Here is a 27,713-nt window from a genome sequence, read left to right on the forward strand (position 1 = left end):
CAGTTCCCAGCAACACTGGCTATAATTCTGTGCTTGAAATTTCTGGAGAAATAAACACTGCCTCCATCTCCGAAAAACGCGACCTGATTCTTGTGTCCTCATGCAGACTTTTATCCAAACCGACAAATATCTGTACATGCCAGGCCAGTTAGTGCAGTTTTCCGCCAATCCTGACCATTACTGGAATGAGAGCTCTCGTTTCTTATGAAGACATTCCAGAGACATGGATCAAATCGCCTAGTGGCAGAAGGTTGACGCAATGGAAAAACACTCCCAATCCAGTTGGACTGCTGCAGTTGGACTTCCAGTTAGCTGAGGAGGTGGAAGAGGTGAGGATTTCTTCGAAGATTCAGATAAGGCATTAGCGTGCCTTCAGATTCTTTGATATTATTTTACAGACGAATGAGCTGTCTAGATTTCGTTGAAGGCAAGTACATGGTGACCCATAAAGGTCCCAGTACCATTAAGAGTATTTATTGCTCAGAAACCATATAACAGAGTAATGCAGTTTTTTGTAGAATGTTCTACATTTCCTCAAGTTTACAGTCAGAGCACTTCATTCTCACAAAAAAAAAAAAAAAAAAAAAAACTGCATTAATCTATGTTTTATATGGTTTCTGATTAATAAATACTTGTAATGGTACTGAGACTATTGACACCATGATATCCCTTGTGAGCATACTCTTACAACTCTTTTTATCAAGCCATTGTTGCTCTCTCGCTGTTCAATAACAATAGACAAACAGTCATCGGAAAGACTAGAGAACAAGTTTGAGGTGAAACTGAGAGAACTTATGATTTCATTCTTTGCAGGGCACTTACCAGATTTTCGTGAGAACCGAAGAGACAAGAGCATCGCAGAGTTTCAAAGTGGAAGAATATGTGTTGCCAAGATTCAGCCTCACCATTCAGCCACCCCCTTATGTTCTGGCAACCGACACAGAGGTCGGTTTTCTCTGTATGTGCCAAGTGAGTATACTTATCATATTCCCAGTAATAAATAGGAAATGTCTCAGGGTTAAAATTAGGAATTTTACTTCATAGATCATGAATGAGGAAGTCCTGTTAAAATGAAACGTATACATACGCACATACGGATATCTATATACAGTGGTTCCCAAGCTTTTTCTGGTCGTTACCCACTTTTTTATAAAGGATACTTGTCCAACCATAACCCATGTATGTATAAAAACCCATGGTTTTATACATACATATCCTCAGATTTTGGCCCCCGGCATGGGCTGATCTATAAATATATATATATATATATATATATATATATATATATTATATATATATATATATATATTTATATATACATATATATATATATATATATATATATATATATATATATATATATATATATATATATTGTTACGAAGTGCCAAGTATCTGGTTACCATGCATCAAATATTACCTCACCAAAAGCCAGACACCTGAACCCTCATAACACGTTTAAACGACTGAATACTCTAAAGGCAACAGTGATCCCTTAACACTTACCAGTATTGCAGAAAATCAGACTAAGTTCATCAAAACAGGTGTGAGGTAATTTTGTAAGTAATTAAATTAATCAAAGGGCATCACTCCATCAACAACTTAAAACTTTAAGTATTTCCCTGATTTCAGAAGTCTAAGTACTCCCTGGTTCTAAGTCACTTCAAGTAAATTGAAGTCATAATCAAATTATAATTCTAATGGTGTAAGATAAAGAAAACACACTTATAAAAATTTTAAATACAAAAATTTATTATCAAATTCAAAATTTATAAGTGAAATTCACAATATCAGGGAAAATTACTGTTACTTGAAAACAAAGTAAAGTTTAATTAATTCTTGAATCAAATTAAGTAAAATTAAATCAAAATTAACTTTATCACAAAATTCAAGAAAATTAATGCAATTGAAATTCAAAAGTGTTAGGCAATAATTGAAAATTTGAAGTTAATTCACAAGTGCTAAACAACAACAAAACTTGAAAAGAATTCTAAGTAAATGCAAATTAATTCACAAGTATTAAATTAATTAAATGTGCAATGATTAAGCAATGAAAATAACTAGTCAATTAAATTGTGAATGCAAATGAAAATATAAAATAAAAAGACACACTTCAATAAGAAAACAAAATAGTGCACAAACAATGGAACAAACACAAACACAAAAAATCAGCAATGTGTAAAAGTGTAAATCTTTTCACTCAAAACATTGTAACCAACAGTTTTTATCAAACCTTCACAACCATCTGTTATTAGTTAACCACTGTTCCTAACAATTATTAGTTAACCACACTCCCTATCCATATTAGTTAAACACAATTCCTATCCGTTATTAGTTGCAACTAATAAAAAATATAACACACTTTACCTTTTGGTATACCAACTTCTTTCTTTCTCTTTTGCTGCAGCTTGTATATCACGCTTTCACAAAAACCAGGCGCCGTTACAAAATCATGTTTGTTCAGATTCCACAAAAGAAACTAAATAACACTAAATAAATAAACTCTAAGAAATATCAAATATGAAATTCTAAAACGTTACGAGTGACCAATTTACGTTACGTTAATATGATCTCAATGATTTCGAGTGAGAGAGAGAGAAAGATAGAGAGAGAGAGAGAGAGAGCGAGAGAGAGAGAGAGAGATCTGACTGCCTCGAGGTCCTAAGATAGAATAAAATCTCTTCCTTTACGGAAAAGCTGGACAGGGCAGATATGATACAAAACGTTCTTGTCACGAATGCTTCCAGTAGCTTTGAAATCTGATGCAATCTTCATAAGAAATGTGTAACATGCATGTGGTTTTGATCAAAGATATACGCGTACGAGTCCAGTCTGTTAAAAACAGAAAGACGTACTCTACTCGATCGAAAGGGAGGCTGAGCGACAATTAAGATTGACATGTTTTGATAACAACGCAAGACTCAATTCTCTTGCTATCACATGCGTTGACAGATTAGGAAAGCAAATGGATCTCACAGACCCTCTAATCTTACAGTGTTGACATAAAAAAGTTAAACACTCGTAGTTTCGAAAAGACAAAGTAAAAATCTCTCTCTTTTTACGTTATATATATACTTTTAGAACATGTAATGCGAAATCTGAAAAAACACACATTTAAAAACAAATCCTATTCTAAGCTATTTAGGAATCTGAAAAAATGTTGCATAATCTACAGACATTTCAAAGAGGGGAAACAAGCATTTTGAAAGTAGCAATATATAATATACCTAAACCCCCCATGTGATTTTTTATCATGGTGTTGAATCCAACGATTCGCAACGAGATAAATAATCAGCAACTACATGTTTTGCCACTAATGTGCTGCACTTCTTAAGTTATACTGTTGCAGGCACAAAGACCACCTGGTCAGTCTTTGGTTATGGTTTTTCATTTTCTGGATAATGATAGTGGATTGTGATCAGACACACTAAAATTTCTTCATTCTAGGTCTATTCACATACACTTCAAATTTTTTCAATGCCGTGATTAAGGCTAAAGTTTCCTTCTCGATTGTCGAATATACTTTCTGATGTTTTTTCAATTTGTAGACATGAAGCACACAGGATGGTAGATAATATTTTTCATCTTCTTGAAGTAGAACAGCTCCAACGCCACAGTCGACGCATCAATTGTATCACAAATTTCTTGTCGAAGTCTGTAGGGCTTGAAGTACTGGTCTTGAAGTTAAAATGGCTTTTACCTTCTCAAAAGATTCTTGACACTCTGGAGTCCAAATAAACTTAGCTTTGGGACTAGTTAAGTCTGTCAGGGGAGCTACTACGGCTGAGAAATTTGGGCAAAAACAACGATAGAAACAGCCATGCCTAAAAATCTCTGTAGCTGTTTCCTGTAGTGGGTGGGGTAGCCTTACGGATACCTTCTACATTAGCATTTACTGGAGCAAGAAGGCCTTTCCCAACTTCAAACCCAAGATACTGTTACAGTTGCCTTTCCAAACTCACTCTTCTCTAAGTTGACTGTTAATCCTGCTTCTTGTAGTTTCTTGAAAACTTTCCTCAGAATCTTCAGATGTTCTTCCCACGTTGTAGAGTAAATCACGATGTCATCTAGGTATACACCTACTCCTTCTATTAATCCTAGCAGTTGATACATCACTCGTTGAAATGTGGCAGGGTGCATTCATCAGTCCAAGCGGCAGAACAGTATACTGATATAGTCCAAACGGAGTAATAAAGCTGACAGCAACTTGGCATTCTCATCTAAGGGAATTTGATAATATCCTTTCAACAAGTCTATCTTGGAAACAAACTTGGCTTGCTCAATATTATCAAGTAACTGATCTATAAGAGGCAAAGGATAATTATCAGCCACACTGATAGAATTCAGCTTCCTATAATCAGTACACATCCTAAATGAACCATCTGGTTTTTTCACAACACACATGGAGAACTGAAGTGACTTGAACTGGGTTTCTGCTATCCATTTTGCAGCAAATACTCAACTTCTTTTCTTCAAAAACATCCTCGATGATACCGGTGATAAGCGATAGGCTCTTTGCTTGAAAGGTTTTCCATCTTCTTGAATCTTGATTTCATGCTTGGTCAGATCAGTACGTGTAGACACATCTGAAAAAATTTCTGGAAAACTTCTAATTACGTCACTTAAGTCTTCACCTTGTTCAACACTCAGATGTTTCAGTTTATCCTCCAAATTTTCCAAAATTGAAGAATTATTTATCTTGCTTTCAGTTCCCAATTTGTAGCCATCATCGTCTTCTGTAGATAAAGTTGTTTGGGTTACTGACACAGTTTCAGTTTTAGTTTCTGAGAAATAAGGTTTCAAGAGGTTCACATGTATCTTCGTTTTCTTCTTTCTTTCTGGTGTTTGAATCACATAAGTTCTATCACTTAACTTCTGAATTATCTTGTAAGGACCTTGAAATTTATTAGTGAGGGGAAATCTCTTGACAGGTAAGAACACTAACACTTGTTGACCAACACTAAAACTTCTTAGCTTAGCCTTAGCATCAAACCTCCTTTTCATTTTCTCTTGACTCATTTTCAAGTTTTCTAAAGAGAATTTTCTAATCTCTTTCAACCTTTTCCTTAAGTTCTTCACATACTCTCCTTTGCTTTCCATCTTGGTTTTCTTCCCAATTTTCTGCAAGAATCTTCAACGGTCTTCTCACTTCTCTTCCAAAAATCATCTCATTAGGTGAACATCCCATACTTTCTTGGTAAGCATTCCTAACATCAAACAACATTAATGGTAAACCAAACATCCCATTCTCTTCCTGACTCAGAACAATACTTTGTCAGCATACTTTCCAATGGCTGGTGGAACCTTTCCAAGGCACCTTGAGTTTCTGGATGATAGGCAGGGGATAACTGTTGTTTCACTCCTAACAAATTCATCACATCCTGGAATAACTTTGAAGTAAAGTTTGTTCCTCTGTCACTTTGTACCATTTCTGGTATTCCAAACTTTGAGAAAAACTCCACAAGTTTTTCAGCAACTATCTTGGCAGATATGTTTCTAACAGGGATTGCTTCTGGATACCTTGTCACAGGACACATTAATGTCAACAAATACTCATTTCCTTTCTTTGTCTTCGGCAATGGTCCAACCATATCTATAATCACTTTGCTAAAGGGTTCTCCTCTAACTTCTATAGGTTGTAGGGGGCTTTCTTGATGGTTTCATTCGGTTTTCCCGCTATCTGGCAGGTATGACACTCACGACAGAACCTGACTAACATCTTTGTGAAGTCCAGGCCAGAAAAAATATTTCATGATCTTCACGAGTCTTCCTGATTCCCATATGTCCAGACTCATGAGCTACTGCAACCACTTGCTTTCTCAATGGATATGGAATCAAAATTTGATGATATTCGCCCCATACAGCATCTTCTGGTATATCTGTAGGTCTATACTTCCTCATCAGCAAACCTTCCTTCAGATAGTAACAGGTAGGAGTTTGTTGCATCTTTTCTCGATCAACAACTCTGAAGAACAAATCAGTTAACGATGCATCCTTCTTCTGCAAGTCCATCAGCTTCTCTCTTGTCACTGACCAACTTCAAGGGTTGAATTCTCAACTATCTGTAACCCAGCTACTGTAGTTTCACTACTGTCTTCAGTAACACTTTGACTACTCGGAGTCTCTTCAGGAACATCAGGTTCTTCTTCTTCGTCGCCGTCTTCTTCATCTTCTTGGGAAATCTCTTCTTGGTCAGCACTATGGGAAACTTCACTTCCCTGGAATAATTCTTCTAAGCACAAAGATCCTTCACTTGATCCTTCTTGGGTGTGTAAATCCTCAGTTTCTTCACTTGCAGTCGTAGTCCTCTTCATACTTCTGGTAGTTTACACAACTAGGAAACAGGTGGGGGTTATTCTTCTCCAAACTCTACTGTAGGACTAATCCTCAATGGTTTGTCTGTCACTACAGGACAAGGAATAAAATGGCACACCAACCAAACTTCATTCCCAACAGAACATGTCTACCTTCCACAGCCAGTGAGTCCTCCTTACAGCAAAATCAACATCCCTGTCACCAATTCACATGACAGGTGTAAGCGGCATATAGGAGTTACTTCCTCTCCTCCTATACCCTTCAAAATAACTGAATCTCCTGTGAGACTCTTCTCCAAACTGAGGGTGAGAACCACGTACTACCACACTATGGTTACTCCCTGTATCACGTAATATCTGACTGGTACCTGCATACTTCTTTCTTGAGTTGACAGCATACCCTCAAAGATATATGGCTTAAAAAAGCTCCACACTGTTAAGCCACTCACTGCTTGAGGTAACATTCCACTGGTTGCTAACATTCAGCTTGTTTAGTTTCATTCTTCTCTGGAGTCTGATTCTTTCCCACACTGCTCTTCGTAGTTTGTTTCACCTGGTCACCTTTTACAACTTGACCAACTGGTTTTGACTGCTGTTGATTCAGGTAACACTCTTGACTGTAGTGTCCTACTCTCCACACTTGAAACAGACAACATTAGGTTTCTGTAACTGTCTTGAAAAACTGGATGAGAATTTCACATTAGTTTGCTGAGTTGTGTTACCTTGTGTACTCTTGGTATTATCACTTGAAGGGTTTCCCATTAAATTTGTTCCTGTTATTTGGATAAGACTTAAAACCTGGGCGTTGTTGACTCTGGTACTTGACATGGTAATTATGCTTACTACTGATTATATTGTAATCTTCACTAAGTGTAGCAGCTTTGTCAAGTTTCTTCACTTCTCTCTCTCTTAAATAGGCTCTTATATGTTCAGGAATTCCTTAAGATACTGTTCAAGAACAAGTAACTCTTCTAACTCATCAAAAGTTTTAACTTTAGCAGCTTCTACTCAACGTTTGAAAAACACCTTCTCACTTGAAGCATGATAATAAGAATGTTACCTTCTCATCTTTTCTTAAATTTCTAAATCTCTCATTGTAGTACTCTGGGGTCATCTGGTAAACTTGTAGCACATTGTGTTTTTAAGTACCTTGTAGTCTTTACACCCGATCAGCTGTTAAGGCTAGATAAGCACTTCTCCCTTTACCAATCAAGACACTTTGTAGCAAAACTGACCATTTATTCTCTGGCCATCCCATACCTGAAGCCACTTTCTCAAAGTGATCAAAAAAAAAAACTCATCTGGAGCTTCTTCAGTAACTTAGAGATTAACTTCTGTACTCTCACTACATCAAATACAGGGCCTTGATTACCTTGGTTAGGGTTAGATGGTGTTACAGGTAATGTGGATCTAGCTTTTATTAATTCCATTTTACCCTTTTTCATGTCTTGCGATTTCTTTCTCTTTCTATCCTTTCTCTTCCTTTTATCCTTTCTTTCTCCTTTCCTTTCTTGCTGCTTTTTCTTCTTCTCTTTCTCTTCTTTCTTGTTTTTCCCTGTCTATTCTTTCTCTTTCAGGTTCCATTCTCTCTCTTTCAGCAAGCATTTTTAGCTTAATCAAATTCTCTTGTGCTTCAATGCGTCTAAGCTCTATAACTCTGCATCACTTTTCTCTTTCTTTTTCTGCTTGCTTATTTATGAGATCAGCACGTGCTACATTCAAACAACTCTTGAGCCAATTCTAACTCATCTTCATCAGTTATTCTACCAGAGTTTATCAATGATTCCATAGCAATACATCTTATTTGTGCCTTTACCATACTAGTGAGACATAACCACCACATGCCTCTGCTAAAGCGCTCCACTGTGCTCTAGTCAGAGTGGTTTCAGACAAAACTTGGATGGAAGGGGCTGCTAAAAATTCCTGAACCTTGAACTGAGCCATTTTCCTCTAAGTTATCAACTTACAATTCAATACAATAAATGCAAAACAAAATTATATGGTCACTCTCCTAACAAAATATATCCCTAACACCACCAGTATATTCTAGAGTGATAATGAAATCTGCTTTCCCGGATCTCTGGGCACCATTAAACAATGTTACGAAGTGCCAAGTATCTGGTTACCATGCATCAAATATTACCTCACCAAAAGCCAGACACCTGAACCCTCATAACACATTTAAACGACTGAATACTCTAAAGGCAACAGTGATCCCTTAACACTTACCAGTATTGCAGAAAATCAGACTAAGTTCATCAAAACAGGTGTGAGGTAATTTTGTAAGTAATTAAATTAATCAAAGGCATCACTCCATCAACAACTTTAAAAAGTCTAAGTATTTCCCTGATTTCAGAAGTCTAAGTACTTCCCTGGTTCTAAGTCACTTCAAGTAAATTGAAGGAAAGCAAATCAATTACCACTCTATGTTTCTACCTATCATAAATATAGTCATAATCAAATATAATTATACTGGTGTAAGATAAAGAAAACACTTATAAAAATTTTAAATACAAAAATTTATTATCAAATTCAAAATTTATAAGTGAAATTCACAATATCAGGGAAAATTACTGTTACTTGAAAACAAAGTAAAGTTTAATTAATTCTTGAATCAAATTAAGTAAAATTAAATCAAAATTAATTTATCACAAAATTCAAGAAAATTAATTCAATTGAAATTCAAAAGTGTTAGGCAATAATTGAAAATTTGAAGTTAATTCACAAGTGCTAAACAACAACAAAACTTGAAAAGAATTCTAAGTAAATGCAAATTAATTCACAAGTGTTAAATTTAATTAAATGTGCAATGATTAAGCAATGAAAATAACTAAGTCAATTAAATTGTGAATGCAAATGAAAATATAAAATAAAAAAGAAAAAGACACACTTCAATAAGAAAACAAAATAGTGCACAAACAACGGAACAAACACAAACACAAAAAATCAGCAATGTATAAAAGTGTAAATCTTTTCACTCAAAACATTGTAACCAACAGTTTTTATCAAAACTTCACAACCATCTGTTATTAGTTAACCACTGTTCCTAACAAATTATAGTTAACCACACTCCCTATCCATTATTAGTTAAACACAATTCCTATCCGTTATTAGTTGCAACTAATAAAAATATAACACACTTTACCTTTTTGGTATACCAACTTCTTTCTTTCTCTTTTGCTGCAGCTTGTATATCACACTTTCACAAAAACCAGGCGCCGTTACAAAATCATGTTTGTTCAGATTCCACAAAAGAAACTAAATAACACTAAATAAACTCTAAGAAATATCAAATATGAAATTCTAAAACGTTACGAGTGACCAATTTACGTTACGTTAATATAATCTCAATGATTTCGAGTGAGAGAGAGAGAGAGAGAGAGAGAGAGAGAGAGAGAGAGAGAGAGAGATCTGACTGCCTCGAGGTCCTAATATAGAATAAAATCTCTTCTTATACGGAAAAGCTGGACAGGGCAGATGTGATACAAAACGTTCTTGTCACGAATGCTTCCGGTAGCTTTGAAATCTGCTGCAATCTTCATAAAGAAATGTGTAACACTCACCTGGTTTTGATCAAAGATATCGCGTACGAGTCCAGTCTGTTCAAAAAAAAAAAAAGACGTACTCTACTCGATCGAAACGGAGGCTGAGCGACAATTAAGATTGACATGTTTTGATAACAACGCAAGACTCAATTCTCTCGCTATCACATGCGTTGACAGATTTAGGAAAGCAAACAGATCCGCAGACCCTCTAATCTATTACAGTGTTGACATAAAGTAAACACTCGTAGTTTCGAAAAGACAAAGTAAAAATCTCTCTCTTTTTACGTTATATATATATTCTTTTACAACATGTAATGCAAAATCTGAACACACATTTTAAAACATCCTATTCTAAGCTATCTAGGAATCTGAAAAATGTTGCATAATCTACATGACATTTCAAAGAGGGAAACATGCATTTTGAAAGTAGCAATATATAATAATATATATATATATATATTATATATATATATATATATATAATATATATATATGTATAAGATATATATATATATGTATATATATATATATATATATATATATATATATATATATACATACATATATATATATATATATATATATATATATATATATATATATATATATACATATATATATAAATATATATATATATATATATATATATAGATATATATATATATATATATATATATGTATATATATATATGAATAACTTGATCCCATACTATATAAGACGTGATGAGAAAACGCAATAGCATATATTAACGGACATTGCAGGATTAACAAAAGGTCCTGGTCACTTTTTTATACCTGTAATGCCCGTTTATATATGCTTACCTGTACTGTGCTCATTGTTCTGATCAGTCTTGCCCTAAGTAAAGGGTCGTTAAGACCGAAAGATCTCAGGCAGTTATCGTTTTTCATTTTCCTCCGTGGCATTACCTTTAATTTAATATATATATATATATATATATATATATATATCTATATATATATATTATATATATATCATATATATCTGTATGTGTATGTGTGTTATTCTTATTTAATTAACCCCTTTTATATATTCATTCCCATGTCATACTAATAGGAACAAGAACTTACAATGGCTCAGGTTTTATTGTATAATTTAGCACCAGGTCGCCATATTGAACCAATTAATCTAACGTTAATGATATTATTGAAAGAAACCAGACAACAAGTTCGTCAGGCACCGCCATAGATTTTAAAGAAAAATGTTCAATTACACATTCAAGGATCCTCATTCTGACATTTCTTCTCAAAAGGTACACCTTTGGTCAGCCTGTTAAGGGGACTCTTACGCTGTCTTTGACCAGGCCGTATTATTATTATTACTACTACTACTACTACAATCAACCAACGTTTGTATATGTGGAAAAGGTACGCTTTAACTTGTTTTCAAACAAGAGATTTGTTGTTTTCAAAGTAAAAAATAAATATATATATACCAGAAACGAAAATCGTATCGAATTGATCTCATTAGCAGACAATTTGAAAATGGAGATGAACTCATCCAGTCGTCCTGTCAGTGGTATTTACCTCCCTTTATGACAAAAAAAATCATTGATTAACCTCAAAAATCTGTTTCCTTGCTCAGGTTTTTATTATTATGGTACTCGTGCGTCTTGAAGCTGACAAAAAAAGCACTTAAATTTGTTCAGGATAGAATAAATGTTAATTCACTCAGAAAAAAACATTCTGTGAACAGGTACTTGTTTTAAGGTTGCTATGCAGTACTACGGATGATTTCATATCCTTAAAACGATGTGTATATACCTACTATTTGTATGTTTTAGAATATTTTTTTCTTTTTTTTTGTTATTTTTTACTGAATTCTATTAAAGCCTGTTCGTTTATATTTATATTTCCAAATGGAGGATTTGCTCGCCTGAGTAACTATTGTCTTAGCTGTAAGATTAATGTTATTTTAGAATAATGAATTTAGTCATCTTAGATATGCTTTAACTACTTCCTTAGACACTCAGCGGTTGTGACGAAGTCAGTGTAGCAACGGTTAACATTGGTTACGTCGGATATCAAATAGAAGTGAAAGGTTCTTTTGTCGAAGAGGGAACAGGCAACGTCGCGAATGCCACAGCTTCTGTGGAAGTGCACTACGCATCTTCCATTTTAGAAACCATCACCCCTGAAGAAAACGTGAAACCGGGACTGCCGTATAACTTCAGAGTAAGTCGACTGCCTTCCAAATTTTTCCTGCAAGCTTAAACACTACACAAGAATAACTGTCTACACAACATTGTTGGTGGACTTCAAGATATCTTTACACACAACTTTGGCATTTACTATTTTTTCTCTGTTCTACTTACAGCAGATATAATCCTGCCTGTGTAACCAAAAACTGCACAGGTAACAATTGTTTGGAGCATTGCAAAATCTCTTCGAACTTTTATAAACTTCATTTTCCTGCAAGACGGGTGATAAATATAATACTACTTTATCAACAGTTCATAAATGACTTGAGACATAGTATATATTTTAAACAATCTTCTAAATGCCGATTCTAATGCTGTAATTTTTTAACATTATAACTAATATTGTATGATGAAGTGAAGTCTGTATCTTTACATTACCATTTTTATGGCTGTACACGTTGGAAATAGGAAATAACAAGGCGTGTCCGACCCCTCCAGCTTACTAAGTGCGCATACTTAAATCTACGGTCAAATAGCCCGTTGTTTCACCAACGACAATTAAAATAAATACGCTACATTTATTAAAAATAATTTTTCGCCGTACTGTTTAGTATGCACATAATTTTGATCTTAATTTAAAGCAAAACACCTTGTTCAGACCTTTTTAGGCATTCCTAGCCACCCACCCAACAAGAACAACAATAACAGTGTAGTTTGTAGGCATACTCCCCGAGAAAGCGAAAAAATTAACGAATGGAGATATGTATCCCCCCAAGATTCTCTCCATTCTTGGTAACTCCTGTAGCTTCTCTCATACTTAAGATAAATAAATAAATTAAATAATAAAAATTAAAAAAGTAATCCAAATGTTAAAGAAGTTGGACAGCTATGAAATGGTAGAAAACGCTGTACCTAGCTGACAATGTGTCCGAAGGGTTTCTGCAACAAGAGGTACATAAAGGACTGTCCAGGTGACACGACCAACCTGGCCGTGTCCCTTCGAAACAGTTTGTTTTAGAATGGCTTTTCTCCTGCAGGTGAAGGTGACTAAACCAGGTTCTTCGACACCGAGGGCGTAATTGTTTCAGTATGTGGGAGCTATGGCAGTACTTGTAAAGACTACTCAGCGGATGAATCTGGAATCATCAACGCCTTCATTCCTCCTCACCTTCTTTTGGACTCCTCATATTCCTATATTTCGGTAAGTTCAAATGTCGTTAGACATGTAAGCCTATCGTCAGCGACAAATTCCGTTCAAGTCGTCAAAGTATAATTACTTGGTAGCTGAAGATTGACGTAGAGTTGTAAATAGTTTTTTGTAAAATACTGAACATTTTTGGCAGTTGCTAATATTTCATTAATATCTGTGGGGAAACTGTTAGGACGCTTCCCAGTAATCAGAATGTTTACAAAATACTACCCTTGTAACAAAGTTACATAAAAATTGAAATTACTGTTCTATCACTTGAAAGCTGTATGCTTCCATTCTGAGGTAAAAAATAAGCAAGTAAAATGGTGACAAAGTTTCTTCAGCGTAATCAAGTTCTCTGTACAGCTATCGAAATAGATCTATCTTTAGGTGGTTTCGGTAAAATGCTGTATGAGCAGCGACCATGAATCTCTCAGCCGGCCGTGTTGGCCTGTGTTGTTGCGTTACCAGAAGCACGATTATGGCTAAATGTAACCGTAAATAGAATAAAAACCTACTGAGGCTAAGGGCGGGTCTGCAACTTGATATGTTTATGATGATTGGTGGGTGATCAACATACCAAGAAATTTTTGTGAGAGTAGTGCCGTTACATTGGAATGTCACAGTGATGATATTAAAGAAATTATGGTCCACACTGTATTTTAGGGTGAGTGGTGTCAAGTTAAACTTAGAATTTGTTCATTTTCGTTCAAAAAAAATTGGTGTCTTTGGATATAGTCCAGATAATCAACTCTGGGAGTAGAAAAAAACCCATCTAAGTTGCAAATTGTGATTTTGATCAATAAAATGTTATGGTTTGTTTTCCATGGGGTAGTTTTTATGGTTCTGTAGGCATTACTTAAGGTTCTTTTGCAGCGTCCTCTTCTTCACCCCCTAGATAGCTGCAACCTCTTTCATTCTTTTTTACTGCACCTCTATTCACACTGTTTCTCTTCACTAAGACTTCCCACCCTCTCTAGTAATTGTTTCGTAGTGCAAAAGCAGATTTATTCCTCCTGTTACACCTTTCAAAGCTACTTATCGTCAATTTCCATTTCAGCGCTGAATAACCTCATAGGTCCCTGCGCCTGACCTTTGGCCTAAATTCTAAAATTCTATATTCCTATTCCTTGCACTGCATGAATGCTTGAAAAAATTATCTGTATTCCTACATTTCTTTAATTTTCATTTTAGGCACAGGCTCTCAATGGATATCAGCAAGGCAATCTGGCGTTCGCTATATCCTGGTTACACCAGCACATCCCTCTCAAGATTCTTTTCTGCATCTCAGTCCAGTCTCAGTTTGGGGTTGCTGCCTAAGTCACACAAATGTTCACCTGGTGGAGACACCATCACAATCCCTGTGATGTTTGTGGCTAACGATACTTCTTCCATCGTTCTGACACATCCAGGTAAGTTCACTGCTCCAACATTTTATATGTTACTATTAGTTGGCGACTCAAGAAGTATTCTGCTGATAACTAAAACTAGTGTATGTATGTAACAATAAATACTTATATTGTTAGATCACCAATTGGATAATAATTCTTGTGGCTACCATTACTGGATCTTTTTTCATGGAGGATACTTCAAAGAAGACTAGGGAAAATGAATAGTAACTGCTTACACTTTTAGTATATTCCATGTAACAGAGTGTCTTTCATAAAATCTGGATCCTCGCCATAACCTAAGACATCGGGTTAGTGGAGAACGGCCTCGTAAGATTTTTGTCGTCAGTATGCTCCCTGGAAAAAATTAAAAAAATGAGGTATGAGCACATGCTCTTCCTTAATTCTGATAAGAGATGAAACAACTGAGGAATGAAAAAACGACCTACCTGAATTAGTCAGTCTGTGCAGTGCCATTATAACTTATTCCTGTTCTTCTGGAAGAACACTGAGATGGCTTGAAAATATCAAAGTAAATAAACAGTTCAGAATGACCTACCTGGCAAAAAAAGAGAGACATTTCCAAATAATAACAAATGTGACAGGTAAATGAAGATAGATTAGCAGAAGAGCATATGGACTCCTCATAAGAAGGCATACAGTTGGAAGAATCGAAGACAAAGCTGCATTGCGCTGTAAAGTAGCGGTGTAGCGTTCCTTAAAGTATGTAGCATTATATGAAACTCAGGGGACTGCCCCTGTAATAACAACAGCAATAACAATTTGCTTTTCATTTACGCAGGTGTTCTCAAGAAGTCAGATCATGTATAAACCAGCGAAGATGTCCACGACTTGGACTCCAAAGACCTCCCAACTCAGCGAGTCAGATCCTCTGGAGCCTTTACAACCACTCAATGACAGCAGCCTCATCCGAGGATACTTCAACATTGACATTCCCTTAGGGCCATTGACTTCACCTCATCTTAAGGCAAGTTTTGAGGCGAATTATTGATATCTTAGGTATTTTATCTAGGTATTTTTTATTATTCAGTGTTTTTATTTTGTTTTCATCTAGGTTCTATATATATATATATATATATAATATATAATATATATATATAATATATATATATATATATATATATATATATATATGTTTTTGCTTCAATGTATATCATGTGTTCATCATTTTCCTAACTGTGGCTATTGTCCTTCCGAATCAATGGAAAAAGATAATAAGATGTAGTAATACGTCTGAACCTTTGCTAATGTTTATAAAACCCCCAATACCTCTCCCACAGGTCCTGATGTGGTACGCCCGCAGCGATGGCGAGGTCGTATCAACCTCTGGAAGTGCAGACGTGAGCAAATGTCTCAGGAACCCGACCTCCCTCAGGTGGGAGACGAAAACTGATGCTTTGCCCTCTCCAAAGGATGACGTCAGTCTCATCCTTTCGTCCGCGCCGAGCTCTGTCTGTGGCTTAGGTTTGTGTCCTCCAACAGCACATGTGGTGTGAAGTTACTTGTAATTGTATACATGAAGACAAGAGGTTTTGACAGAGTAGTTGTTAAAGATTAGCATCTGAAAACATTTAGTTCTTCATTTCATCTAAGGAAGCAGTATAAGCTTGCATGATATAACTGGAATCACCCATCAGACATCGAACCTGTTGCTCCATTTCCACAGGGGTGGTGGATGAAAGCGTTGAACTGCTTTCTGGAGGTCAGCAAGGAACCCCGACGCTTGGAACAATATTCCAGTTGTTCGAAGCAGCAGAAGTTAACCAGTGGGAAAACTCACAAGTCAATGATTATCTTTATTGCAATGGCAATAACGAAAACTCTGTTATCGGTATGTACTTGATCAGTGGATGGTAGATACGGAGCGGGCCGCATATTTCCGAACTGTAACCGAGTACCTAACCTTCCCTGAAAAAGCGGGATGCCATATCTTCAAAACTAACCATAGAATCTCCTTGAAAACAAATCTCATTATGTTTCTCACAACCAAATTACCAATAGTTTACTTCTTTGAACTAACCTTACCTAACCTAACCTAACCAAATTACCAATAGTTTACTTCCTTGAACTAACCTTACCTAACCTAACCTAACCAAATTACCAATAGTTACTTTCCTTGAACTAACCTTACCTAACCTGAACCTAACCAAATTACCAAAAAGTTTACTTCTTTGAACTAACCCAACCTAACCTAACCCAACCAAATTACCAATAGTTTACTTCTTTGAACTAACCTAACCAAATTACCAATAGATTACTTCTTTGAAGTAACCTAACCTAACCCAACCTAATGTAACCTAGGGGCTTGGCAAAAAGACGGGGATGGTGCAATACCAGTATACATCTCGGGAATTTGCGAGCGGGCCTTATCCCTCCATGAGCCGTATTTATGGTAACGTATTTGGTAATATCAGATGATTTTAGGTTCGGGGTGGACCTATCAGCTTGAACCAACCAAAAGAGACAGGTTGGTATTGTAATGATGTGAGGATATCCTGATGATGGAATCACAACCGCAGTTACGTAAAGAAAAAAATTTTACCAGGAACACTCAGTATACTGAGAATGCCTCCACCAAAAGGGACAAACAGCTTGACAAATACAGAAAAATACATAAAGTCATTCACATTTGCTTAAATGAATACTGGGACTCTTAAATTAAGAGTTAGGCAAAGGACAATCTTACTATAATCGGCGTAATGTCTGTCCTTCCGTCTGTCATTCAATCATGGCCAAACGGATGGTCCGATGGGCATGAAACTCGTCAGGGTTATAGTGGGGAACCAAAGATCGTTTATAATGGGGTTTCATCCTACCTCCCCCCCCCTCCGAAGGGGGTAGTGGTGAGAAGGGATTCCCGGAAACTGAGCTGGTTCTGTTCTTGAAACGAGGCTGGTTGTGCCCGTAGACTTAGTTAATTTACGAATTTATCATAGTACATAATTTCTGTATGCATATATCTGCTAGTATTAGTAATGGCAAGGAAGTAGAGCTTGATGACTCCTGATGATTAAATGTGAAACTGAACAGCTGAATTGCAATGGCTTTAATGACCTCATTTTGACCACACCACTCGACAGATTACGACTACGGCACCGAGGTGCCTGCAGGAAGTCGAAGAAGAAAGCCCAATGGATACACTAACATGCAAGATGCCTTGAAATCTTTTGACGTGAGTTCTCGCTCTCTCTCTCTCTCTCTCTCTCTCTCTCTCTCTCTCTCTCTCTCTCTGTCTGTCGTTTATGCCTGCTGTTCATTGTTTTTTTTTCTAAAATGTATCTGTAAAAAAATGAATTAGTGAAGTTACCGATAACGTGATTAAAATTCATGAGCCACTATATGATTTAAGTCAATATATATATATATATATATATATATTATATATATATATATATATATAGTATAGCGAATACCACGGGAAAATGATAGTCAGAATCTAAGCGCTTTCGTCTTTACTCAGACATCGTCAAGGAGCTACTAAAGTACAATTGGGGAGGAAGGTCTCAGATACAAACAAGATCAGGAATACCAGATGGTTAATTATCAAAAGGGTAAAAATTAAAAGGGATAATCCAGGATTTATCGGATATCACATGGTCACAAACTTAAACAGATTCTGACCCTAACCGAAATTACAAAGTATCTTTACAGTCCAAAAGTTTGGCATGGCTATGGGTAAATCCTTATGTCCTGTCTTAGGCAATATTTACATAGAATTTTTTGAGACAAAACTCTTACCAAGAATTTTGCCCTGCCCCAAAAAGTTATCGTTTTTAGATATGTGGATGATATCTTTCTGTATTTGGCCAGTTCACGGAAAAACATCCAGGATTCCTTAATAATCTCAATAATTTAGTCCCTTCTATAAAAATTTACTGCAAAGGAAGAAAGAAATTGTAATTTGAATTTTCTTGATGTAACTGTCCATAGAAATGATAGAAATTTCACCTTTGTTTTCAGTCTTTCGAAAATCAACTAATATTGCCTCTTTTGTTCATTACTACTCCAATCACCATCAAAATGTTAAATTCTCTGTTTTTTCTGGGATCTTCCTAAGGGTCTTTACGTGTCTGTAGCCCGCAGTTTATGACGCTGAAATTAAAACTATTTATGATATTGCATTGAAAACTAAAATACCCAAGGACTTTTGTAGATGTGGCATGGAAAAGGAGCTAGAAAAACATTTTATTAAACTAAAAGACAAACTTGAATTTAGTAAGCATTAACATTTCTAAAAAAAAAAATTACCTTATGATGAAAGGTTTTTAGATATTCCTAGAATTTTAAAGCTTTTTAACATAAATGTTGTTTTCAGTAATATGTCAAGAGTTTAGTAATCAAAAATTCTCCAAAAGATCTTCCAGGCTGCATATATGAAATTCCTTGCAAAAAGTGTGATAAAGTCTATTACGGACAGACCGGCAAATCTCTTTCACAGCGTCTCAAGCAACATCAATATTCTGTGAGAACTGGGCAAATATCGAATGCATTATTCGTACATATGAGAGATTTAGACCATCCTATTAACTGGAGTCAAGCAAGAGCCTTAGTCCCATGTAATGACACAGTTAAAAGGAATATCATTGAATCTTGTTTTATCAAGTCAAATAATAGAAATGTTCTAAATTTAAGTCTTGGTTTTTATTTAAACTTGTGATGCTTTCATAATGAAAAAAGTTGTAGATAAATATAAGGAACAAAATTAATATTCAGTTTTTACATGTTTGGACTGTAAAGATATTTGTAATTTCTGGTTAGGGTCAGAATCTGTTTAAGTTTTTGTGACCGTGTGATATCCGATAATCCGGATTATCCCTTTTAATTTTACCCTTTTGATAATTAACCATCTGGTATTCCTGATCTTGTTTGTATCTGAGACCTTCCTCCCCAATGTACTTTAGTAGCTCCTTGACGATGTCTGAGTAAAGACGAAAGCGCTTAGATTTCTGACTATCATTTTCCCGTGGTATTCGCTTATTTATGAAGTCACGTGCATCTACTGTGATTTTTAAGACACACACACACACACACACACACACACACACACATATATATATATATATATATATATATATATATATAATAGATATATAATAGGTGACTGGTAAAAATGTTCTGATACAGCAGAATTCATCTAATAAAAGGAGCCCATAAAAACAACGCCCAAAATATAGAGAGTAAGTACTATAACTATTTCAGAGACTGCTGTCCCACTTTTCAGCAGTTTCTGAAATATAGTACTTATTCTCTATAATTTGGCGTTTTTATGCGCTCCTTTTATTATATATATATATATATATATATATATATATATATATATATATATATATATATATATATATATATATGAACAGATAAACAGACTAATATTTAATAGGTTTTGTCAAAAATCTATTATTCTTATAATTATGATCAAAATATATACTACTCAAGATTTTAACGTGAAATTGTAATATCGACTTCTGAGTACTTAGTAGAATTTGTTTTCTAATTTGTATTTCATTTTATATATTTTAAATTTTTTTCTAGGTAGCTGGGGCGTGTACGTCATAAGCGATCTGACTCTGGAGACAAGGCCCTGTTATTAACACTTATATTTACTACTATGATTATGAATAGTAAGCCTATTGTTTTACTTTTCACACCTACTTATACATTATATATACGTATGTATACATATATGAATAAAGGCAAAAGCCACGAAGGAAATTGAAACAATAGAGTAGCACTGGTGCAAGGCCCTTAAACTCCCGTCCTTTACTAAGCTGGTCAGGAAAGGTCGTTATTATAATATTCCTGTTAACTAAAATACCAATCCTTTCCAGTCATTGATTATGGCGCTGCAGGGATGACCACCTCGGCTGAATTTGGTAATCTCCTCACTACAACAGACGCTACGGCATCTTTCGCACCAATCACAGAACCTTCTATACTACCACAAGTGGGTATGTGGATATGTCCCTAATCCGGAAAAAGTCGAACTCGATAAGGACCTACTTCCCTGAAACGTGGCTCTGGGAAATCATTGTCATTAGGTATGTCTGAGTTTGTCATTAGTTATGTCTGAGTTCGATCGAATCTTATGCTTACAAAATAGTAGTTAGCTAGTTATTTTATTGACAAAAACATACAATTATTAGTACAAATTTGTCCACAAAGAGACATAATACAAAACAAGCAAAGTGGACAGTAATCTCTTCTGCTCTTGCAAGTACATGGCCGACAAAGAAGAAATACATCAAGAAAAATACAACTTCAAGAGCAAATAACATAAGCCTATAAGAAAAAAAAAAAAAACGAAAAAAAGGGACTTACTACAGAGAAAAAAAAAAACGTAGTCACATCGCCATCCAGTATCAAGTCCTAACACACATAATGCTTGAAGAAAAGGAAAAGTTTATTTGAGGAAAAACATTAAACAGAAGACAAAGCCCTACATTACCCTCATAAATATGAAGAACTTCATAAAAACATATTATGTACCCCAATCAACAATATTATCTAAAACAAATACCCCGTAGGGTAGTAGTGCCTTCAGTGTACCTCGTGTGGTACACTGTAGTCATTACTTAAGGTTCTTTGCAGCGTCCTCCTTGACTGTACCTCCTTTCTATCTCCTTTCTCTATCTGCTTTCCTCAGCCCCCTCTTGAATAACCGCATAGATCCAGCACTTGGCCTTTGGCCTCTGTCCTATATCTTCTGTTCTAAAACAAATCGTCTGTCTCTAATGCAAGTGGTAATGGAGCGTGATTAGTAAAAAATTGTATGAGTAAGTGACAATAACTTGTGTGCTTAAGGAAGGTATTATTATTATTATTATTATTATTATTATTATTTTATTATTATTATTTATTATTATTATATTATTATTATTATTATTATTTTATTATGTTTTCGGAAGGAGACCCTCTCGTAGGCAAATTTTGTTAAAAAAAGGTTTGCTGCTTCAGCACTCTTAAATTAATTCTTGTGGAGAGTTTCTTCTTTTTCTGATTTTTGATGAAGAAAGCTTCGTTCTCAGAAAAAATTAGCTTTGCTGCAAAAGAACCATTATGCCCCATTGAAGACTGAAGCCACTTTCTACTGATTCGAAATTTGTGTGGTGTTTGATATTGGAGGTCTTTTACCTATGATTTCGGTTCCTGTTATGAAAACGTTTCTAACCATCCCCCGTCTATTCCTCTTAGTAAAGTAACAGTTTTCAAATTTATTATTTGCTTAGACGGGAGATCTGTGCGAACGATGATTCATTTCTCTCTTTGCTATCACGGAGGCATTTTGCCTATCCTTAAAGGCTTCTGTATTTATGTAAAATTTGCTCAACTAGAATAAGCATTATACTGATGCACTTCGAACGCCTCCTGCCCCTGTCCACAGCGAAAGTGGCGAGACGGCGAAGAAGGTCGAACTTCCGGACACGGTGACAACGTGGGTGGGCGAAGCCATCTGCCTCCATCCAGAGTTGGGCATCGGACTGAGCCCCAAGTCCTCCATCACCTCCTTCGTGCCCTTCTTCCTGGACCTCAGTCACCCAGCCACCGCCCGCAGGAACGAGAAGGTCCCCGTCCTGGTCTCCGTCTTCAATTACCTGACCACAAGTCTGCCTGTAAGTGATGGGGTCCCAGGGACGGAATTGCATTCCTCCCAGGAAGGTCTTCCTTTCAATGGTTCGCTCTTCTTTTCAGTGACCCATAGCTGCCAGTTTTGCTCTTGTTTATAAAAGAAACGATTGATATTCTGTTACAAGTGCCCTGGCCTGTAAAATATATATCAACACTCACACTACAGAGTCCACGCTAACATAAATGGATAATGCTTTCCTCACACACCAGGTGACCGTTGAGTTGCTGCCAAGCGCCGAATACACGTCCCCGACATATTCGACAGCGACCTGCGTCTCAGCAGCGGGAAGGAAGTGGTGCAGTTCCTGGTGGTGCCTCTGGAGGCCGGGGGACGTCAAACCTCACCTTCAGTGCCTCCATAGACACTGCCAAAGGAAGTGCGGCGGGACAGTTGACGTCGAAAGGGGGTACATGAAAGGGAAGAGGAAATTTTGGGCTTTCCGTCTCATTTGGCCGAGTTTGGCTCAAACTATGTAAAATGACGTTTCTGTCTTCATGTGATACATTGAAAACAAAATAGATACATTTTACTTAAAGACTGAATAATTCTAAAACTTATTGGGCAAGTGAGTGAAATGTTTTACATATATGTCAGTATTAATTATACTAATATCTGCCTTCTTTCAGTGACACTGTCATTCGCCCTTTGAAAGTGAAATTCGAAGGAAATAACTAAAGCATCGACACATTGGGGCATACTTATGTGGCTAGTAAGTGATGAACTGTTGGTAAGTTTTCATTGTGGAAAATAATATGTACTACGACAAGAATGGAAAGAGAAGTAAAGAGAACATTCATTTACCATATACATATATTTTTATCTTTGTTAGCAACGTGGTGCCTTACATAAGATCAACATTGCATAAGACAGTTACTTGAAGTAGGTTTTTATTTGTTTGGGCAGATGACAGCGCTTTAACCTGGTCCGTCGAGAGTTATCCTGGGACTGTCAACGGCTCAGATAAAATTTACATCTCTGCTTCCGCTGACCTCCTAGGACCGACCCTTGAGGTAAGAAGCATTCCTCCCAGTTGCTGGAGTCAGTATAGGGATTGTTGCTATATATCACATCTAAAAAACTTGGACAATGCCAATCCTGTCGCTTAACCCGTCAGCAGTTCCTGTAGTGATTCATTTGTACCATTTTTTAGAACCTGGGAAACCTGATCCGAATGCCTTATGGCTGTGGTGAACAAAATATGCTGAACTTTGCCCCAAACATATACGTGATGCAATACCTGGCATTGTCAGGTCAGCTCACTCCCAGTGTCGAGGATCAGCTTCTGAACTATATGAAAATAGGGTAAGCAACTCCTTTTGTTAGTGAGGGTATGTCTGGTAATGGTTAGATTTAAAAAACATCACTATACTGCAAAACATATATATATATATATATATATATTATATATATATATATATAATATATCATATATATATATAATATATAATTATATATAGATATTGATAGAAGGAATAGATAGATAGTATATCGATATATCTTTTATGATATTAATTATATATATTATATATAATATATATATATATATATTTATATATATATTTATTTAATATATATCAAATTATATTTGTCATGTCATTCAAAATCCACATTTCTACTAGAAAGGACCTGATTATTATCACGCTTTTAGAATGCACAGATTAATCCAATGACAGAAGTATTAACTGCTAGAAATACCATGACAGTTTCAATCATAATGAATATTGAATCATTGTGAATGAGGCCAAAAACATAGCCTGAGCTGTCAAGTTTATAAAACGGGTCATTTTTAGGTACCAATTCGACTGAAATCTGAAATCATTTTTAATGTCATCACTCATAACCCTCCCCTGCGTTGTCTTAGCTGTGGATAATAAAACTGGAACCTACAGAAAAATAGATACTAAATAACTAACAGGGTTCAGTCAACAGAGGCATATGCATAAATATGTGCTTATTTCAATGAAATACAATTTCTGTCCTATAGGCTACCAGCAAGAGCTACTCTACAGCACTATGACGGATCCTTCAGCGCCTTTGGTAATTCGGACGCCTCAGGATCCACTTGGCTTACAGCATTCGTGCTGAAGTCCTTCAGTCAAGCAGATAGTTACATCACTGTGAGTACAGACACTGTGAATTCTTGTAGTATACTACAGTTTTAAATATATACGCTGAGGTTCTCTCTCTCTCTCTCTCTCTCTCTCTCTCTCTCTCTCTCATACACAGTACTCGAATATCAACACAAATACACACATACAAAGAATGACACACACGCACACACACACACACACACACACACACACACATATATAAATATAATAGCAGGTGAAAAGGCAAAAACAGCTCAATACATTGGGTTGCTTTATTGTTGCCAACGTTTCAAGACTATGGTCTCATTTTCAAGGCTATAAAAAACAAAAACTACATAAATTACAAACTTGCCCACCAAGATTAACATAAATTGTTACATACGAATAAGCACGAGAAAAAAAATAATTAAATATACGTATAAAAAATTTTCAAAAAATTTTTAAAAATAAAAATCAAATAACTAAAAACACATGTATTAAGTGAAAATTGTTTAAAAAAATTTTAAAATATATAAAACAAAACCCTTAATTAATTTTTTTAAACAATTTTCACTTAGTGTTTAATACATGTTGTGTTTTTAGTTATTTGATTTTATTTTTAAAATTTTTTTACATACGTATATTTAATTATTTTTTTCTCGCTTATTTTCCGTATGTAACAATTTATGTTAATCTTGCTGGGTAAGTTTGTAATTTATGTATTTTTGTTTTTTATAGCCTTGAAAATGAGACCATAGTCTTGAAACGTTGGCAACAATAAAGCAACCCAATGTATTGAGCTGTTTTGCCTTTTCACCTGCTACATGATGGGGACTAGCCTCGACCTCTTATTGGATATATATATATATATATATATATATATATATAATATATATATATATATATATTATATATACACACAAAACATACATAACTACATAAATAAAAACTATTCATATGTATATACATACATACATACACAAACTATATGTTTGTACACACATATATATATATATATATATATATATATATATACTATATATATATATATCTATATGTATATATATATATATATATATATAATATATATATATGGTACATACATATAGTTTGTGTATGTATGTATGTATATACATATGATAGTTTTTTATTCATGTAGTTATGTATGTTTTGTGTATATAATATATATATATATATATATAATATATATATATATATATATATATATATATATATATATATGATATATTATATATATATATATATATATATATATGATATATATATATATACACTAAAACATAACATAACTACATAAATAAAAACTATTCATATGTATATACATACATACATACACAAACTATATGTATGTACATATATATATATATATATATATATATATATATATATATATATATATATATATATATATATATATATATATATATAATATACAAAAGATATCTGCATGACTGTCACGTGAATTTTTAATATTCTCAAAAAAAAAAAAAAAAAAAAAAAAAAAAACATCACAGCAATTTTACATACTACCTTGTATTTCAACTGTTGTCGCTCAGGTGGACGAGAATCTCTCCTCTCATCCAAAAATTGGCTGCTGTCCCTCCAAAGCGAAAACGGCTGCTTCCAGTCCGTCGGCTTTGTGATTCACACCGACATGCAGGTAAAGTCTGTGGCACTGGTTTATTTGCTAATGTTATGTGAAACTGCTTTCCGTCTTTTTTTGTTAAGTACTTTACTCAAATATTCGAGGCGTAAGGTGGAATTGTCATGATTCTCCAGTGTCGTGCTTGTAGCTACGATTTTTTTTTATCTGAGACATAGTCAGTAGTAACAAGGTCAAAGGTTGATTTTGGTTGATTTTGGTAGCCCTGGTTTTATTCTTCGTAGCAACATCCCACACGCGCAGGGTATGGCTGTATACACTACATAAGTCCAAAACGACCCATACATATTTTACTGTCAGAAGAATTTGGAGAGTATTCGCCACGAAGTTCTTTGTTTTAAAAAATTTCAGTAAGTTCTACAGCGTGTCCGTATTTGCTGTTCACTGCAATTTAAATATCGACGATTCTATAAATGACTGTCTCTTGGAAAGAATTAGTATTGCTTAGTATTTCTTGGAAAGGATTAGTGTTGCTTAGTATTTCTTCGAAAGGATTAGTATTGTTTAGTATTTCTTGGAAAAGAATTAGTATTGCTTAGTATACTTGGAAAGAAGTAGTATTGCTTAGTATTTCTTGGAAAGGATTAGTATTGCTTCGTATTTCTTGGAAAAGATTAGTATGGCTTAGTATTTCTTAGAAAGGATTAATATTGCTTAGATTTCTTGGAAAAGATTAGTATTGGCTTAGTATTTCTTGGAAAAGATTAGTATTGCTTAGTACTTCTTGGAAAGAGGATTCCGTATTTGCTTAATATTTCTTGGAAAGGATTCCGTATTGCTTAGTATTCTTGGAAAGGATTGTATGGCTTAGCCTCAGGATTCAAAAGCTTCATTTGTTATTTGTGGAGACTGCAATGCAAAGCACATCGAGTGGCTAAATTCAGTATCCACTGGTCAACATGGCCAGTCTGCTCTCGAGTTGTGTGTATGCCCCGATTTTGTCTAGCTGATGGAGGAACCCCGTATATTTTCTGGTAATAGATCAGACCTCACATTCACAGATGTTCTGGCTATTGTCAAAGCCAAAGTCTGATGTTTAAGAAAGTTTCTGGATGATCTTGTTACCTGGGGTGGAAAAGAGTCTGACAGGTTTCTTCGTTTTGTTTTTTAAAAAACGTTTCTAGTGTGTTGCTCCCAAGATCAGTATTTTTGTTGATGCTGTCTTTGCGGATGAGTGCAATCTTAGTAATACAGTACCTGCTCTAAGAGTGGCTTATGTGCTCTCCAAAAAGTTGGCGAAAAAAACTTATTTTTAAGCCACTATAGAAGTATGTGGAATCTAATGGATTGTTAGCTGATAGTCAATATGCATATACTTGTAGAAAGCAGTTAGTATACCGATGCTCTTTTAGACTTGACATGAAATTTGCAAGAAAACCTTGATAAGGGTTTTGAGTGCAGAGTAATTCAAATAGATTTTAATGCTGCTTTCGATTTAGTAAAATATTAAGGTACTTATTTATGAAACTTCAGAATCTCGGAGAGGTGGATGTGTTTTAGAATTACTTCAAGATTTCCTTACAGGTAGGCAGCAGACCTATCATGTCCGGAGTTCTACAGGGTAGTGTTCTTGGTCCACCATGATTTTTGGTGTATACAAAATGTAGATGATGCGACACTTGTGGGTGTAGTAAAGTCTCCACTTATGAGGATGAATCTGCCCTGAACCTCAATTGGGACATGGACCGGATCAATGAATAATGGTGTAGTGACTGTAGTC

At 35.1% G+C, this 27,713-nt stretch overlaps 1 protein-coding gene across 1 annotated transcript; it reads left to right on the top strand.

Annotated features, from left to right (window-relative positions):
- LOC135222116 (pregnancy zone protein-like) lies at nucleotides 1-27,577 on the top strand. Its single transcript, XM_064260286.1, is given in 12 exon segments — nucleotides 1-163; nucleotides 165-329; nucleotides 814-948; nucleotides 950-969; nucleotides 11,131-11,245; nucleotides 11,843-12,052; nucleotides 15,398-15,583; nucleotides 15,897-16,080; nucleotides 23,144-23,250; nucleotides 23,391-23,542; nucleotides 24,225-24,357; nucleotides 27,518-27,577. Coding segments are annotated over 12 exon segments (1,530 nt in total). The 5' UTR covers nucleotides 1-100.
- The last annotated feature ends 136 nt before the right edge of the window (nucleotides 27,578-27,713 follow it).

This window comes from Macrobrachium nipponense, chromosome 3 (genome assembly GCF_015104395.2).
Source record: "Macrobrachium nipponense isolate FS-2020 chromosome 3, ASM1510439v2, whole genome shotgun sequence".
NCBI lineage: Eukaryota > Metazoa > Arthropoda > Malacostraca > Decapoda > Palaemonidae > Macrobrachium > Macrobrachium nipponense.